The 15,206-nt window shown below is 46.7% G+C and overlaps 2 protein-coding genes across 2 annotated transcripts; one reads left to right on the top strand and one right to left on the bottom strand.

Moving 5' to 3' along the window:
• The first annotated feature begins 851 nt into the window (after nt 1-851).
• sycp1 (synaptonemal complex protein 1) lies at nt 852-10,818 on the top strand. The gene is given in 33 exon segments (XM_047026505.1): nt 852-977; nt 1,165-1,243; nt 1,365-1,375; nt 1,594-1,758; nt 1,875-1,942; nt 2,117-2,190; nt 2,292-2,350; nt 2,444-2,510; nt 2,620-2,699; nt 2,849-2,951; nt 3,254-3,379; nt 3,494-3,677; nt 3,888-3,955; nt 4,048-4,109; nt 4,204-4,320; nt 4,446-4,541; nt 4,670-4,773; nt 4,865-4,982; nt 5,075-5,145; nt 5,246-5,327; nt 5,422-5,484; nt 8,398-8,460; nt 8,541-8,603; nt 8,767-8,883; nt 8,965-9,075; nt 9,220-9,312; nt 9,435-9,509; nt 9,610-9,705; nt 9,786-9,938; nt 10,025-10,099; nt 10,196-10,343; nt 10,494-10,525; nt 10,674-10,818. Coding segments are annotated over 33 exon segments (3,087 nt in total). The 3' UTR covers nt 10,812-10,818.
• Nucleotides 10,819-10,945: 127 nt separating this feature from the next.
• Nucleotides 10,946-13,836, bottom strand: si:ch211-105j21.9 (sialomucin core protein 24-like). Its single transcript, XM_047026605.1, has 4 exons — nt 13,733-13,836; nt 12,577-13,276; nt 12,314-12,469; nt 10,946-11,456 (listed from the first exon to the last, which is right to left on the bottom strand). Exons 2-4 carry the CDS (start codon nt 13,247-13,249, stop codon nt 11,302-11,304), a joined length of 984 nt encoding a protein of 327 aa, XP_046882561.1. The 5' UTR covers nt 13,250-13,276; nt 13,733-13,836; the 3' UTR covers nt 10,946-11,301.
• Nucleotides 13,837-15,206: the final 1,370 nt, after the last annotated feature.

The following is a 15,206-nucleotide window of genomic DNA, read 5'->3' on the forward strand; positions in this document are numbered from 1 at the left end:
TAGATGTTTCATTCGGAAGCTGAAGTAATGAATCAGTGAAGATTTACATTTTCACACAATATTTTAATGTTGTCTCCCCATAAGATGACTAATGACTAACGAAAAATCAGAAACGTTGGTATGAATGGAATTACGTCTATAATGTGCAACTAATATTGCAACATTGTTCAATAAAGCAATTTCACAGGAAAGGGGGTGCAGTTATACTCAATAAACAACTGATTTAATTGATGTGACCTAACTGCATCCGCTTGGTTCTGAATGAGATCGACTCCCGCGCCAGAAGTCATCGGCTCGTGCATGTGCTGGCGGACATAACAGAAACCGTTGGAAATAAAAAACCGTCAAAACCGTTTTTGTCTTGGACTGCGGATAGGTAAAGTTATAGTTAGTTAGCCAGCTAACTTCATAATTTGATGAGTAGTATTTCGAAATGAACGCTATTCCAATGTATCAGTTGCTAGCGATTGTAACAATATTTGTCATGTGTGATTGCAGCTCTCAACAAACTGTTACTTTGTACAGTACTGTACAGTACGCTACTGTAGCTAGCACTAGCTAACTCCACTGTAACTAGCATAGTAGCTCTGACCGCTACTGTACAGTAGCAGTACACTGTAGCTACAGTAGTAGGGGGTTTACTAGCTATCTTAAACTATATTTGTGTGTATCCTCGGCCAACTTATTACATAGAATAATGGACGTTTTTAACTCTGTTGAATAGCTCCAGCTCTACTGTAACATATGTAGCCTACAGTAGGTTTGGGAGGGAAAAAATGGGCCAGAAATGACTGTACAGTACTGTAGTCTGACTTTCTTGCCGTTAGAAAGATTCCTGCCAAGTACTAGGAATGGAGCGGGACAAGTGTTTCCACTTCAAGTTAATGGTGCCTCCCAGAGTGAACCCAGGACAGATTTCAGCTGTGAAACCTCAGGAATCCGTTGACGATTTTGGAGTCATAAACACCGCACAACAGGTAGCTTAAACAATATGAGTCTACAAAGCGCTAGCAGTCAACTTAATGCCAAGCCACAGACTGACTCAAACCAGCTTGGACTAAGGCACATTCAGGTTCACTCATTCATCAGTGTTCATTTTCTATTGCAGCATTTTCACTCAGCAGTACCATTATGATTAGGCAACTGACGTTCTTGATTTAACAGGGTTACAGTAAACAATTTGACAAAGAGACTCACTTTACCATCCCCATTACAAATATGGGTTCCACTAAACCTAAAGCAGGTATTTATCTATAACACAACTGTGCAGTATCATACTTATGTCCGTTTTGTTCACAATGTCTGACTTCAACTGGCTCTGTTTTCCAAAGATGTGTCCAAGATTACTTTTGTCTCACCTGTAGAAAAAGTAGAGGTGAGTTTGGAAAGGATTTTTGTGTTTCTGAGCCAAGCTCTAGTGATGATTTATTCCTCTTACCTGAGACACTAAATCCCTTAATGTCAACCTTAATCCTCTCGGCATATATTCTTCAGTCGGGCAACGAAAGAACAGATTTCATTGCAGTAGCATTTGTTATTTAACAGTGCCTGGAGTATTTTTGGTTTTCAATATTTCGGGAACATATTCCTCAGACTAAAGGCACATCTGGAAAGTTATATTCAAAACTCTTTGATGAAGTTGAGAAAATAAAGTGTTGGAAAGTCCAAGTAGACTCTGAGACGGTGCAAAGAGAAAGAAAACTGCAAGAAAACAAAATAACTATTGAAACGCAGCGCAAAGCCATCCAGGACTTACAGGTATCCAACATCACAGTTGGTTTTGCTATGCAGGAACAAAACTTCCACCTTGTCTTTTTGCTACTGTATGTTCATGGCAAGCAACTGTCTAATGGAAGCATTTCTGCATGTCACAGTTTGGAAATGAAAGTCTCAGCAGTAAACTGGAAGAACAGATCAGTGAAAACGAGGATCTGAGGAATAAGTATGTTTTCTGCCTTATCAAGCAGACCCAGCTGGACTGGAGCTGTCAAAACTGATTGTTGAAGGAGCACATTGCTGAACAAGAGGAATATCTTACTATTAAACAGATATTTAAACAACACTACATATTTGATCATAAAACAACGTCAATAACCTATTTTTATTCTCGCCACAGAAATAATGCAACACGCAATTTGTGTAACATCCTGAAGGATACGTTCCAGAGATCAGCAGACAAGATGCATTTGTGTGAGTTAAATAAAACCTGAAATTGGAGCCCCAGGCTGAATGGAAACAAGCAGCTTGTTGGTGTTAACTGATGACTCTATCTTTCTCCTTTGCGCTGTTAGTTGAGTCTGAAAGAGAGGAGACACATCAACTCTTTATAGAAAACAGGGAGAATATTCAGGTGAATATTTAAGACGGTCTTATCCACTGGTGCCAGATGCGAATAGTTTTTCTCTCTTGTATTTGTGCTTGACCACGTTTTTTTTCTTTGCAGAGGATGATAGCTGCTTTTGAGAGCCTTCGGCTGCAAGCACAGTTTGACCGTTGTGAAATGCAAAAAGGTAACTTTCCAACACAACATAGGTCCGTTACATAGCATTACATTTGATTTCATCATTGTTTTGTCTTATGTCATGAACTAAATCAATTAATTTAAAATGTTGGACTCAGTTAAAGAGGGATTGCTACAGTTTGACAATCTGAAGGAAAAGTTTGGGGAAGAAATTAAGATGAAGGAACAAGAGGTTAGTGTAAACCTATCAATCGCTAACATCTACATCAACACACATTCCAAGACCATTACAGGCGAGTTACCTTCGATCAATCATGCACGTGCTGTGATGTTGTACATAGGAAGCTCTGACACTGTGTAACCGTGACGGTTCCTTGGCAGGTGGAGCAGCTTCAAGCGGCCCTGAAGGAGAAGGAGAAGGAGCTGCAGGCCATCCTCCTCCACCTGCAGGAAGCACAGGAGAGCTGCCAACATCTGCAGCAGGCCGCACGTAGGAACAGCTCATCAAGACTACACTCTACAGCAGTCTCTCTCAACCCTGGTCCTCAGGGACCCCCCTGCCCTGCATGCTATTACCCTGCTCCAACACACCTGATTCGAATGAATGTATCATCATCAAGCTCAGCAGAAGCCTGGTAAAGACCCATTCATATGAATGAGTTGTGGTGGAGCTGGGAAACATCTAAAACATGCAGGGCTGTGAGCACTGAGAACCAGGGTTGAGAAAGGCTGCCCTAATGCTAAGTGGATGTTGATGACCCAATGTTCACGGCAGCTCCTTGTGTCTCTGAGCAGAGCTGCACCAGGGAGAGCTTCACAGCTCTCACCAAGAGCGCCAGGCTCTGTCAGAGGAGCTACGCAACGCAGAAGAACTTCTCAAAGAAAGCGAGGTCAGGACTTTGAAATATGTTTCTGGATGTAAACATTTCATGAATCAATGATTTTCTTATGGTTTTATTAAGATTGTGTACAGAATTGTACACAGTCTTTCACACAATCATGTTATGTTTGCCTTTCTGTCTTTTCACGCAGGAAATAGAAAAGCAATTTCCACGGCGCTGGAGCAGAACAAAGAGGAGACTGCCCAGATCGTCCTCCAGAAAGACGCCAGCCTAGAAGAGCTCCACCAGACTAGGGCTGCTCAAGAAGGCCAGCTGGCCCAGGCTCAGGCCACCGTGCAGGAGCTCCAGACCTGCCTGGCACGGGAGACAGAGAGGTAGGGCTGGAGCTGGTTACGGGTGAATGGGAGGATGGACCCTAGAGCAGGAGACAGAGAAGGCAGACAGAACACTAGGGCAGGGGAAACCAGGAACTCAACTAGACAGTTGCAGGTGCATGGAAGTGACAGCACTGCTCCGCTGGTCTGTGCAGGATGGCAGAGTGGCTGTTTACCTCCCTGTGGGTCTCTTGTGGCTTTCTTTTCCAGGGCGAATGAGCTGGAAGTAAAGATGGTCTCCGTCTCTGAGGAGCTGCAGGAGAAGAGGATCCAGGCAGGTACTGCATCAGATCAGGGATTATAGAGAGAGCACATTGTGGCATTGAAACCCTGTACGAATAGATAGGAGATTGTTTTGTTTTTATTTAAGGAGAAATGAATAAACAGAACGAAGAGAAAGATGGACAGATACAAGTACTTGAGGAGGAACTGGTAATTTGTAGTATTTTTGGACACACACATTTGCACTTAATGTCTGGCAGTGTAGTCTTGAAAAAAAATGTTTTTAATGTTTTCAATTGTTTAGGATGTGAAATCTAAATCCATCGAGTCACTGAGGGAGAAGTTAGAAGCTGCTGAGAGACAAGCTATGCTGCTGTCGTCTGAGCTGGCAGGGAAGAGTGACCAATTCCAGCGTTACCAGGTGAGACCCACAGGAGAAGCCACTGTGACAGGCTGAATCAGGCCTGGCTGAGGCCTGGCCGTCTCAATGTGCTGTGTCAGGACTCTGTATGAACAGCCCAAGCACTGCTGCTCTGTCCCTCGTAGACCAAAGTACAGATCCTGGAGACCGAGAAGACCTTACTGGAGAAGGCACTTCAGGAAGCTGAGAAGGCCCACAGCGATCTGAGGAACAAGACACAGGTGAGTGAGGTTGGAGTCCTTTGATCACAGTTTCTTGGCTTGCGTAAGAAAACATTGTTCTCATCACTCAAGTCCTTATCGTGTGAGTAGACCAGACAGTGAAGCTCATCATGTTGTCTGCTTCTCAGGCCCAAACCCAGGAAATGGAAGAACAGCTGTCTGTTGCCATGACAATAAACAAAAGGTCCACCAAGGAGATAGAGCAGCTGCAAGGAGACGTAGCACAGCAGGAGTGAGTTCTCTCCTTCTAAAGAAACATCAAGCAGACCCCCCTGCAGCTACGTGGTTCCACTGGAAATAACTGGATTCTGATTTGGTTTCAGGGTGAAATATGACAAGCTGTTGGTGAGTTTTAATGAGCTGCAACTTGAGAAGAAGACGGTTCAAGAGCAGGCTGAGAACAAATGTTTCCAAACCAAGACCCTGGAGGCTTGCCTGAAGGTTAGAGTCAAACATGCTGACGCTGTCTATAAAACATGCTCGTCGGGCAGGGGATGACGTCATACATGTATGTTTTGACGTGCGGAAAACAGGAGAGTGAAGCGAGAGGCACAGAGATCTCAAAGGAAATCGAAGCGCTTGAAGATCAAAACCATCAGCTACGGTACCTGACTTGAACACTTGGACCCTTTACTGTTATTAAGCTGCCGTAGTTGTAGACACTGAGGAATGAAAGCAGAGCCTGTCACTTTCCCATCCAACAGGGAGGAGGTGAGCTCTTTGAGCTCCAGGCTGGAAGAACAAGGTCAAGGAGCAGAGAACCTGCAGAAGAAACTTGATGAAAGCGTAAGTCGGCCATTCCAAAGCCATCTTGAAAACTGTAGCTGTCGCTCATCACTGTAAGTTGACATCAGTTGTGGCTCTCCTGGTTCCTGTGTAGTGTGGAGATCTGCAGGTGGAAATCAACAGGAAGGAGAAGCACATCAGAGCCATGGAGACCAAGGTGAGGAAGCCAGGCGACTGCTACTCAAACTGGGGTGTGGAACTACAACCTCATACCTGTCTGTCTCTCTCTCTAGCTGTCCAGCCTGACACCTGTCTGTCTCTCTCTAGCTGTCTAGCCTGACACCTGTCTGTCTCTCTCCCTAGCTTTCCAGCCTGACACCTGTCTGTCTCTCTCTCTAACTGTCCAGCCTGACACCTGTCTGTCTCTCTCTCTAGCTGTCCAGCCTGACACCTGTCTGTCTCTCTCTCTAGCTTTCCAGCCTGACACCTGTCTGTCTCTCTCTCTAACTGTCCAGCCTGACACCTGTCTGTCTCTCTCTCTCTCTCTATCTGTCCAGCCTGACACCTGTCTGTCTCTCTCTCTAGCTGTCCAGCCTGACACCTGTCTGTCTCTCTCTCTAGCTGTCCAGCCTGACACCTGTCTGTCTCTCTCTCTAACTGTCCAGCCTGACACCTGTCTGTCTCTCTCTCTAGCTGTCCAGCCTGACACCTGTCTGTCTCTCTCTCTCTCTCTAGCTGTCCAGCCTGACACCTGTCTGTCTCTCTCTCTCTCTCTCTCTCTCTCTCTCTAGCTGTCCAGCCTGACACCTGTCTGTCTCTCTCCCTAGCTTTCCAGCCTGACACCTGTCTGTCTCTCTCTCTAACTGTCCAGCCTGACACCTGTCTGTCTCTCTCTCTCTAGCTGTCCAGCCTGACACCTGTCTGTCTCTCTCTCTAGCTTTCCAGCCTGACACCTGTCTGTCTCTCTCTCTAACTGTCCAGCCTGACACCTGTCTGTCTCTCTCTCTCTAGCTGTCCAGCCTGACACCTGTCTGTCTCTCTCTCTAGCTGTCCAGCCTGACACCTGTCTGTCTCTCTCTCTAGCTGTCCAGCCTGACACCTGTCTGTCTCTCTCTCTCTAGCTGTCCAGCCTGACACCTGTCTGTCTCTCTCTCTAGCTTTCCAGCCTGACACCTGTCTGTCTCTCTCTCTAACTGTCCAGCCTGACACCTGTCTGTCTCTCTCTCTCTAGCTGTCCAGCCTGACACCTGTCTGTCTCTCTCTCTAGCTGTCCAGCCTGACACCTGTCTGTCTCTCTCTCTAGCTGTCCAGCCTGACACCTGTCTGTCTCTCTCTCTAACTGTCCAGCCTGACACCTGTCTGTCTCTCTCTCTAGCTGTCCAGCCTGACACCTGTCTGTCTCTCTCTCTCTCTCTAGCTGTCCAGCCTGACACCTGTCTGTCTCTCTCTCTCTCTCTCTCTCTCTCTCTCTCTAGCTGTCCAGCTTGACACCTGTCTGTCTCTCTCCCTAGCTTTCCAGCCTGACACCTGTCTGTCTCTCTCTCTAACTGTCCAGCCTGACACCTGTCTGTCTCTCTCTCTCTAGCTGTCCAGCCTGACACCTGTCTGTCTCTCTCTCTAGCTTTCCAGCCTGACACCTGTCTGTCTCTCTCTCTCTAGCTGTCCAGCCTGACACCTGTCTGTCTCTCTCTCTAGCTGTCCAGCCTGACACCTGTCTGTCTCTCTCTCTAGCTGTCCAGCCTGACACCTGTCTGTCTCTCTCTCTCTAGCTGTCCAGCCTGACACCTGTCTGTCTCTCTCTCTAGCTTTCCAGCCTGACACCTGTCTGTCTCTCTCTCTAACTGTCCAGCCTGACACCTGTCTGTCTCTCTCTCTCTAGCTGTCCAGCCTGACACCTGTCTGTCTCTCTCTCTAGCTGTCCAGCCTGACACCTGTCTGTCTCTCTCTCTAGCTGTCCAGCCTGACACCTGTCTGTCTCTCTCTCTAACTGTCCAGCCTGACACCTGTCTGTCTCTCTCTCTAGCTGTCCAGCCTGACACCTGTCTGTCTCTCTCTCTCTCTCTAGCTGTCCAGCCTGACACCTGTCTGTCTCTCTCTCTCTCTCTCTCTCTCTCTCTAGCTGTCCAGCCTGACACCTGTCTGTCTCTCTCCCTAGCTTTCCAGCCTGACACCTGTCTGTCTCTCTCTCTAACTGTCCAGCCTGACACCTGTCTGTCTCTCTCTCTCTAGCTGTCCAGCCTGACACCTGTCTGTCTCTCTCTCTAGCTTTCCAGCCTGACACCTGTCTGTCTCTCTCTCTAACTGTCCAGCCTGACACCTGTCTGTCTCTCTCTCTCTAGCTGTCCAGCCTGACACCTGTCTGTCTCTCTCTCTAGCTGTCCAGCCTGACACCTGTCTGTCTCTCTCTCTAGCTGTCCAGCCTGACACCTGTCTGTCTCTCTCTCTAACTGTCCAGCCTGACACCTGTCTGTCTCTCTCTAGCTGTCCAGCCTGACACCTGTCTGTCTCTCTCTCTCTCTCTCTAGCTGTCCAGCCTGACACCTGTCTGTCTCTCTCTCTCTCTCTCGAGCTGTCCAGCCTGACACCTGTCTGTCTCTCTCTCTCTAGCTGTCCAGCCTGACACCTGTCTGTCTCTCTCTCTCTAGCTGTCCAGCCTGCACCTGTCTGTCTCTCTCTCTCTAGCTGTCCAGCCTAACACCTGTCTGTCTCTCTCTCTAGCTGTCCAGCCTGACACCTGTCTGTCTCTCTCTCTTTAACTGTCCAGCCTGACACCTGTCTGTCTCTCTCTCTCTCTAGCTGTCCAGCCTGACACCTGTCTGTCTCTCTCTCTCTAGCTGTCCAGCCTGACACCTGTCTGTCTCTCTCTCTAACTGTCCAGCCTGACACCTGTCTGTCTCTCTCTCTTTAGCTGTCCAGCCTGACACCTGTCTGTCTCTCTCTTTAGCTGTCTAGCCTGACACCTGTCTGTCTCTCTCTCTAGCTGTCCAGCCTGACACCTGTCTGTCTCTCTCTCTAACTGTCCAGCCTGACACCTGTCTGTCTCTCTCTCTAGCTGTCCAGCCTGACACCTGTCTGTCTCTCTCTCTCTCTCTAGCTGTCCAGCCTGACACCTGCCTTTCTCTCTCTCTAGCTTTCCAGCCTGAAGACTAAGTTGGACACGAAAAACAAGCATCAGGAGGAATATCAGAAAGAGGTGTGTAGCATGGTAAAGAAATATCTCTGCCTTGCCTCTAGTGCAGTATTCCAGAGCTAATCTCGCCTTGATGTTTCCAGGCTGAAATGCTCAAAAAACAGGTCGCCAAAGAGGCAGAAAGATCTTTTCAGCTGGAAAGTGAGGTATGAGACTCTCATTCTGAAGCATAAAGCATCTGGAACACAGTGCCGTATGAGTGGTGTTGTAGACATGCTGTTCTCTAATGCCAGCCTGCACAGTCTACAGGCTGGGACCGGCGCTTCCTCAGACTGGATGAAACTGACATGTTTTTGTCGGCCATTTTAGATCAACCAACTGAAAGAAACAGCAGAAATTCTTCAGAAGTCCAGCAAGGAGAAACATCAGGAACTGCTCGATGAAGTCGCTGCCAAGTCATCTTCTGAAGCAGAGCTGCAGAAAGAGGTTAGTCCTGAATCCTGTTTCCATTCTCTTCTCTTTGACGTGATAGGCGAGTAACCCGGAGGTATGTTTGTCCCCCTGCAGGTGCAGGATCTGAAGCTCACAGCTGGCGAGGCCGCGAGGAGCAGGGAGGATGTGGAGATCAAGTGTCAACACAAGATCGCAGACATGGTTGCCCTGATGGAAAAGCACAAAGTGAGATTTCTCTCAGATCTAGTCAGAATCACATAGAATATTTCTCCGACAAGACGCTTCCGAAACGTTTGACGTGAGACGTGGCATCAAACGTCTCGGAAGCGTCCGTGGAAACGAGAAATATTCCGTGCCATCCTCACGCAGAACCAGTACGACAAGATGCTGGAAGCGAAAGACGTCGAGCTGAAGGAGAAGAAAAGGAGCGTCGCGGAGGCAGACGCCAGCAGAACCACCCTGGTACGATCCTCACCTGGTGGGGCTTTCAGTCTGGAGCGGCTGGGGTTCACCAGAGAGCCCCTGGCAGCGCTGGTCCTCACCAGCAGCCCCTGGCAGCAGCACTGACGTGTGACTCTCCCTAGAAGCTGCAGTTGGAGCAGAGCAACACAGAGAACGACAGGCTGAAGAATCATCTGGACCAAGAAACGAAGGCGGGGGTGACAGAGGACTTGTTTTCAAACGCACACAGGGTGAATTCCAGTCATAGGATTTGGACCGTTCAATTATTATGATTTCATCTGTTGTTTGTGACCTCAGGAGAAGTTGATGCAGAAGATCGCTGAACTGAGAGAAGAATTGGCATCTGTGAAAACCAGTCCATCCAACCTACTACCCAAGACTCCGAGCAAGCAGGTAAACCGACGCTCAGAGGAGCTGTTCAATATCGAAGGGGTCCATTTCCTCACTTCTAAGCGTCCTTGTTCAACACGTAGGTGTCTGAACCAGCCTCAGCTTCTGAGGGGAGGTGTTGGGACACTCCCGAGAGACTGGCCATCAAGAGGAACGGTTTGGATTTCTCCAAAACCAAACAGAAAACCCCGTCCCAGAGCGCCGCTAAAGTACAGGCCTCTACTCCTGCTCTCAGAGTGAGTATTATGGGATGGAACTATTGAAATTGAAATATTGGCGCTCCATTTCATCATACCTTTATTAATAACTGATGGTTCCCCAGGAAACCAAGAGTGGTGTCCTCCAGACTCCGTCATGGAGTTATGGAACCAGAGTCGGGGAGACCCCTCGCATTAAGGCAGGAACCCAGGGGTTATCGGTTTTCATTACAGATTCTTTATCATCTCTCTGTTCTCTCTCCCGTGGAGTGTTGATCTCATCGCCTTCTCTGCAGTCCTACAGAATCCGGACCCCCCCCTCGACTCAGAAGGCTGGACCCTGGAGCCAGACCACGCTGGAGCTGGACCCCAAGTCTGACAGCTCGGAGCACGCTGACCTGCTGGTGAACAAACGAGCTAGCCTCCCTACCTCCTCCCAGCCCAGCGCTACGCTCGGCCATGTACGCCTGTACCATGTACGCCTGTACCATGTACGCCTGTCCACCTTGTGAGCGCTGTGTGCTGCTTGTGCTTTTCAGAGCTTTGCAGTCGTAGAACCGCTCCAAGGCCTCCAGCAGGGGGCGTCGTCGTCAGCACCCTGGTCTAAACTCCACGTGTTTAAGAAGGTTAGACACACCTGTGTGACGAAAGAGAGGAGAGACCATCTCGCTACATCAGTCAACTTACCCTCACTGACATTTCTGTGTTTTTTCAATTAAACTTGTGCATTTTCAGGACATTGAGCCGTTTTTGAACTCCTTCTCTGTGTGTTAGAATCAAAGCCCTGCTGTTCAGAAGTCCCCAGGAAACGCCTTGAAGCTGGCAGCCATGAAGAGGATGAGAGATGCAGGCTGGACCGCCGTCACAGGCTCCCACAAGAAGAAGAAGGCAGCAGAGAAGATCTTTGCATAGAAAGGGTTCACTCTTTACGCAATACCAAAGTTCATCACATTCATTACATTTTTATTAATAGTTGTTTGATAGAAGCAGAGGTTCACGTGCAAGTGAGAGCGTTTGAAATACGTTTTTTGAAACGAGATGTTGTTTATTGATCACTATACTATCTCGGGCTTAAGTTTGACTCCATTCAACATGAATGAGAATTTTATGTTCAGAAAATATTTTTAGTTTTTCATTATTATTATTGTTCAACTTTAACTTATTGTTCTTAAATTATTAAATACATTTTTCCGGTTTTGTAATCTACTTTAAATTACTGTATTTATATATATTTATATATATATATTTGTTTAGTTGTTATTTACATTATTGTATGAATTGTCAAATAAAACAACATAAAATGTGATCATACTTGTCAGACTAACAAATCAGTTAGATCCCAGATAACTCAAAACCAAACAGTGAAAGCAAGGATTGTTTGCCTCTAAGAACAGGACAGTAATTATCGATCATCATTTAAGAACTCAAGGCGGAACTGTGTTAGCTGGGAGGGGTCAGGAGGGAAGTCTTCCTGTGTTGTGATTGGCTCAGAGACGTGTCCTTCATAGAGTCCTCCTGATATGACAAGCGTGTCGTCATCTGAGATGTATAAGTCACCTGAAAAGAATAACATTGAACATTAACTAGTCATTGATCTATGGAAGCAAATCAGTGACATCATGTTTTGAATTTTCAAAGGATTAAATATTGTTAGTTAAGGTGGTAGGGTGTGGTTTGCCATCAGACCGGGGGAGGGGGGGGGGGGGAGCTAGTTTGCGGTAGACTAATGCGGGGGGGGGGGGGGGCTGGTTTGTGCGATAATCTAATGCGTTCTGCAGAGAAGGGACACTGTTGTTGGTCATGGTTTGGAATGGAAAGGAGAAAACAGGACAACGGCGGATATCTTTTATTTCTTTGACTACGTAGTTCAGGCGGCAGGTGTGTGTTGCTTCCGGCCGCCTTAACTGAAAAGTGCTGCGGGAAATCCTGCCGGATGTTGCTATCTGAATTTTAACAGCTCTAATTTTACGGATCTGAATTTCACCAGTCAAATTTGAGCAGCCTGCATTTAGTTATTTTTCCATTTCTGAAGCTTGAATTAATTTCATTGAATTTTTGGGATCTGAATTTTACTGTTCTAATTTGAGGAACCTGCATTTCTGAACCTTGATTTTTGGTATCAGATAATTTTTTTACATTGAAATAAATTGATATTTAAATTTTAAAGAGGTGAATTCAAAACCAACTAATTCGGTGGTGTTTAAATGTCAATATTAAGTATTCAATACCTTTTAAAACTCAAAACATTATATCACTGATTTGCTTCCATATTGATCACTTCACAAGTACATGCATTTGTGGCGCAGGCATTCGGTAGCAGTTTAAACACTCCTACAATGTATATAGTAAATACTGATGACAAAGATCTATGAAAACTGAGCAGAGTGTTTTTGAGGGGATGTTCTAGGGCTTACCAGTGTTTTCAGTGAGCGGCTGATGCGAGTACTGGACTCTTCTCTGGTGGCATCTTATCATCTGGTACATCACCAACCCCAACATGGACACCCCCAGCACCACACTGAACACCACAGTCAGGGTCTTCTCATAGTCATCCAGCCTCACTTCCGTTCCTACAATCAAGGACAGGAACCAGGTCAAAAACTTAGATATCCACATAGATATTCTGTAGGGGAGTGTCCGGGACAGTGAGGTCAAAGGTCAGACACACAGAGCTTACCTCGTGTGTCGTTAAGTGCTGCGTTGGTCGTTGACACCCACGAGGTGGTGTTAGCGGTGGGAGGATATTCACTTGGTGGATGGGAGGGTGAGGCTGATGTGGCGTTCACAGTCTCGTTCGTAGCTGGTGATTGAGTCGTTGTTAGATTGGACGTGGTTTTGAAAATCACAGTCGTAGCTGGTGATTGAGTTGTTGTTAGATTGGACGTGGTGTTGAAAATCACAGTCGTAACTGGTGATTGAGTCGTTGTCAGATTAGACGTGGTGTTGAAAATCACAGTCGTAGCTGGTGATTGAGTCGTTGGCACTGGGGTGAGAGGAGAGCCAGTAGGAGGGCTAGACATGGTGTTAATCTCCCCGGCTCCGGCTGCAGGCCCTGGGGTGTGGGTGCTGACAGAGCTGGCCATGGGGACTGTGGAGGTGCCAGCAGAGCCGTTGGGCAGAACACCTCCTCCCTTGAACGCAGGCGTGACACCCGCTGTTGTTGTGAGCGTTCCATTGGCGGCGGAGGTTCTGTTCAGCGTTGCCGTGGCAGTGGCTGGGTTTGGAACCCCTGTCGTGGCAGGTGAGATGGTTGAAGTGTTGTTAGGTCCCTCTGGAGGGTTCAGGGCAGCGTTGGCCAGGGACATAGACAGCAGACATCCGACCAGGAGCAGAGAATACCTGGTCTCCATGATCAACAGCAGCTTGGATATTCGTCCCTATAGCATAGATTCAAAGTTTGTGATCTCACCGTATTACAAAAACACTCACTGAATAGTGTTGAAGTTTAAACACTGTATGCTAGTTCCTGATTCACAAACAGTTGTTGCCATAGCACGCTCCCCTCTAATACATGTTATTATATAATATATATTTATCTTTGTAAAAGGTACGAATGTGAAGTGAAGACCCATGCAGTGTAAGCAGACAGCACTGAGACCGTACTTTTTGATCCCTCTAAAGTGTTAGGACAACACAGTAGGCCGTCACAACGTTATCAAAAGAACCTCAACAAACAAAACCAATGCACCTGTGCTTTTAAACCCATAGAAGGTAGTGAGACAGAGACCAGACCTACAGTATCTACAGAATACACAACCAGCTTCGTATTTCCAGTTTGACCTTATCCTGTGTCAGTTCTTTTAACAGTCCAACAACCGCTTTTTATTACGTACCTTTTGCACGCACGACTTTGTCCCGACTGAAAACCAGGAAGTTATTGTCAGTGTCTGGGCACTCCTGTGGGAGAAACAACAGGCTTCTCCTCAGGACAGGGGCAGGTGAGGGGGCGGATCCTTTCTTTGTCAACTTCCTTCTTTTGTGAATGTTGCCATGGAGATAGAGGTTGTTAACCAGTCTACCACTCCCTCTCTCTCTCTCCCCGCCCCCCCCCCCCCCCCCCCCTCTCTCCTTCCCTCTATCTCACATTGTTTACTGTCAGCATTGCTCAAGCAATTCTTTTCGATTGCAGTACTAAAGCGTTAGTGACTTAGTGTGTGACTGTGTGTCTGTGTTCCTAACAACTATCTGTTACCTCTGCTTGTGTTGTTTTGTTCACTAACAGGTTCATGAAGAAAAAACAGGACACAAATAAGCCTCTTCTCCAGAATCTGCTTCAGGAAACAGGTGAACCAAGCACTAGTAGTTTATTAACAAATCTCATCAACAAATAATGTCTTGAATATTACCACACAGCATTGCGAAACACTAAATCTACATTATGACACTGTACATGCTGACTGACTGCCTTTGGCGTGCTAATACTATAGGAGACACAGTAATAATCACATTATTATCGCTGAGAAAATCTTTAATTCAGACACATTTTTATTCAAACAATAAAACGATATAATCAGAAAAGGCTTGAGTAGAAAAAGTTTATAGTCAGAAAAGTGAATGAATGAAAAGCTGTGTCTGTCTGTGTTGTGTCTGTTTGTGTTCTGTGTCTGTCTGTGTTCTGTGTCTGTCTGTGTTCTGTGTCTGTCTGTGTTCTGTGTCTTTCTGTGTTCTGTGTCTGTCTGTGTTCTGTGTCTTTCTGTGTTCTGTGTCTGTCTGTGTTCTGTGTCTGTCTGTGTTCTGTGTCTGTCTGTGTTGTGTCTGTCTGTGTTCTGTGTCTGTCTGTGTTCTGTGTCTGTTTGTGTTCTGTGTCTGTCTGTGTTCTGTGTCTGTCTGTGTTCTGTGTCTGTCTGTGTTCTGTGTCTGTCTGTGTTGTGTCTGTCTGTGTTCTGTGTCTGTCTGTGTTCTGTGTCTGTTTGTGTTCTGTGTCTGTCTGTGTTCTGTGTCTGTATGTGTTCTGTGTCTGTCTGTGTTCTGTGTCTGTTTGTGTTCTGTGTCTGTCTGTGTTCTGTGTCTGTCTGTGTTCTGTGTCTGTCTGTGTTCTGTGTCTTTCTGTGTTCTGTGTCTGTCTGTGTTCTGTGTCTGTCTGTGTTCTGTGTCTGTCTGTGTTGTGTCTGTCTGTGTTCTGTGTCTGTCTGTGTTCTGTGTCTGTTTGTGTTCTGTGTCTGTCTGTGTTCTGTGTCTGTCTGTGTTCTGTGTCTGTCTGTGTTGTGTCTGTCTGTGTTCTGTGTCTGTCTGTGTTCTGTGTCTGTTTGTGTTCTGTGTCTGTCTGTGTTCTGTGTCTGTATGTGTTCTGTGTCTGTCTGTGTTCTG

This window comes from Hypomesus transpacificus, chromosome 9 (assembly GCF_021917145.1).
Source record: "Hypomesus transpacificus isolate Combined female chromosome 9, fHypTra1, whole genome shotgun sequence".
Classification (NCBI taxonomy): domain Eukaryota; kingdom Metazoa; phylum Chordata; class Actinopteri; order Osmeriformes; family Osmeridae; genus Hypomesus; species Hypomesus transpacificus.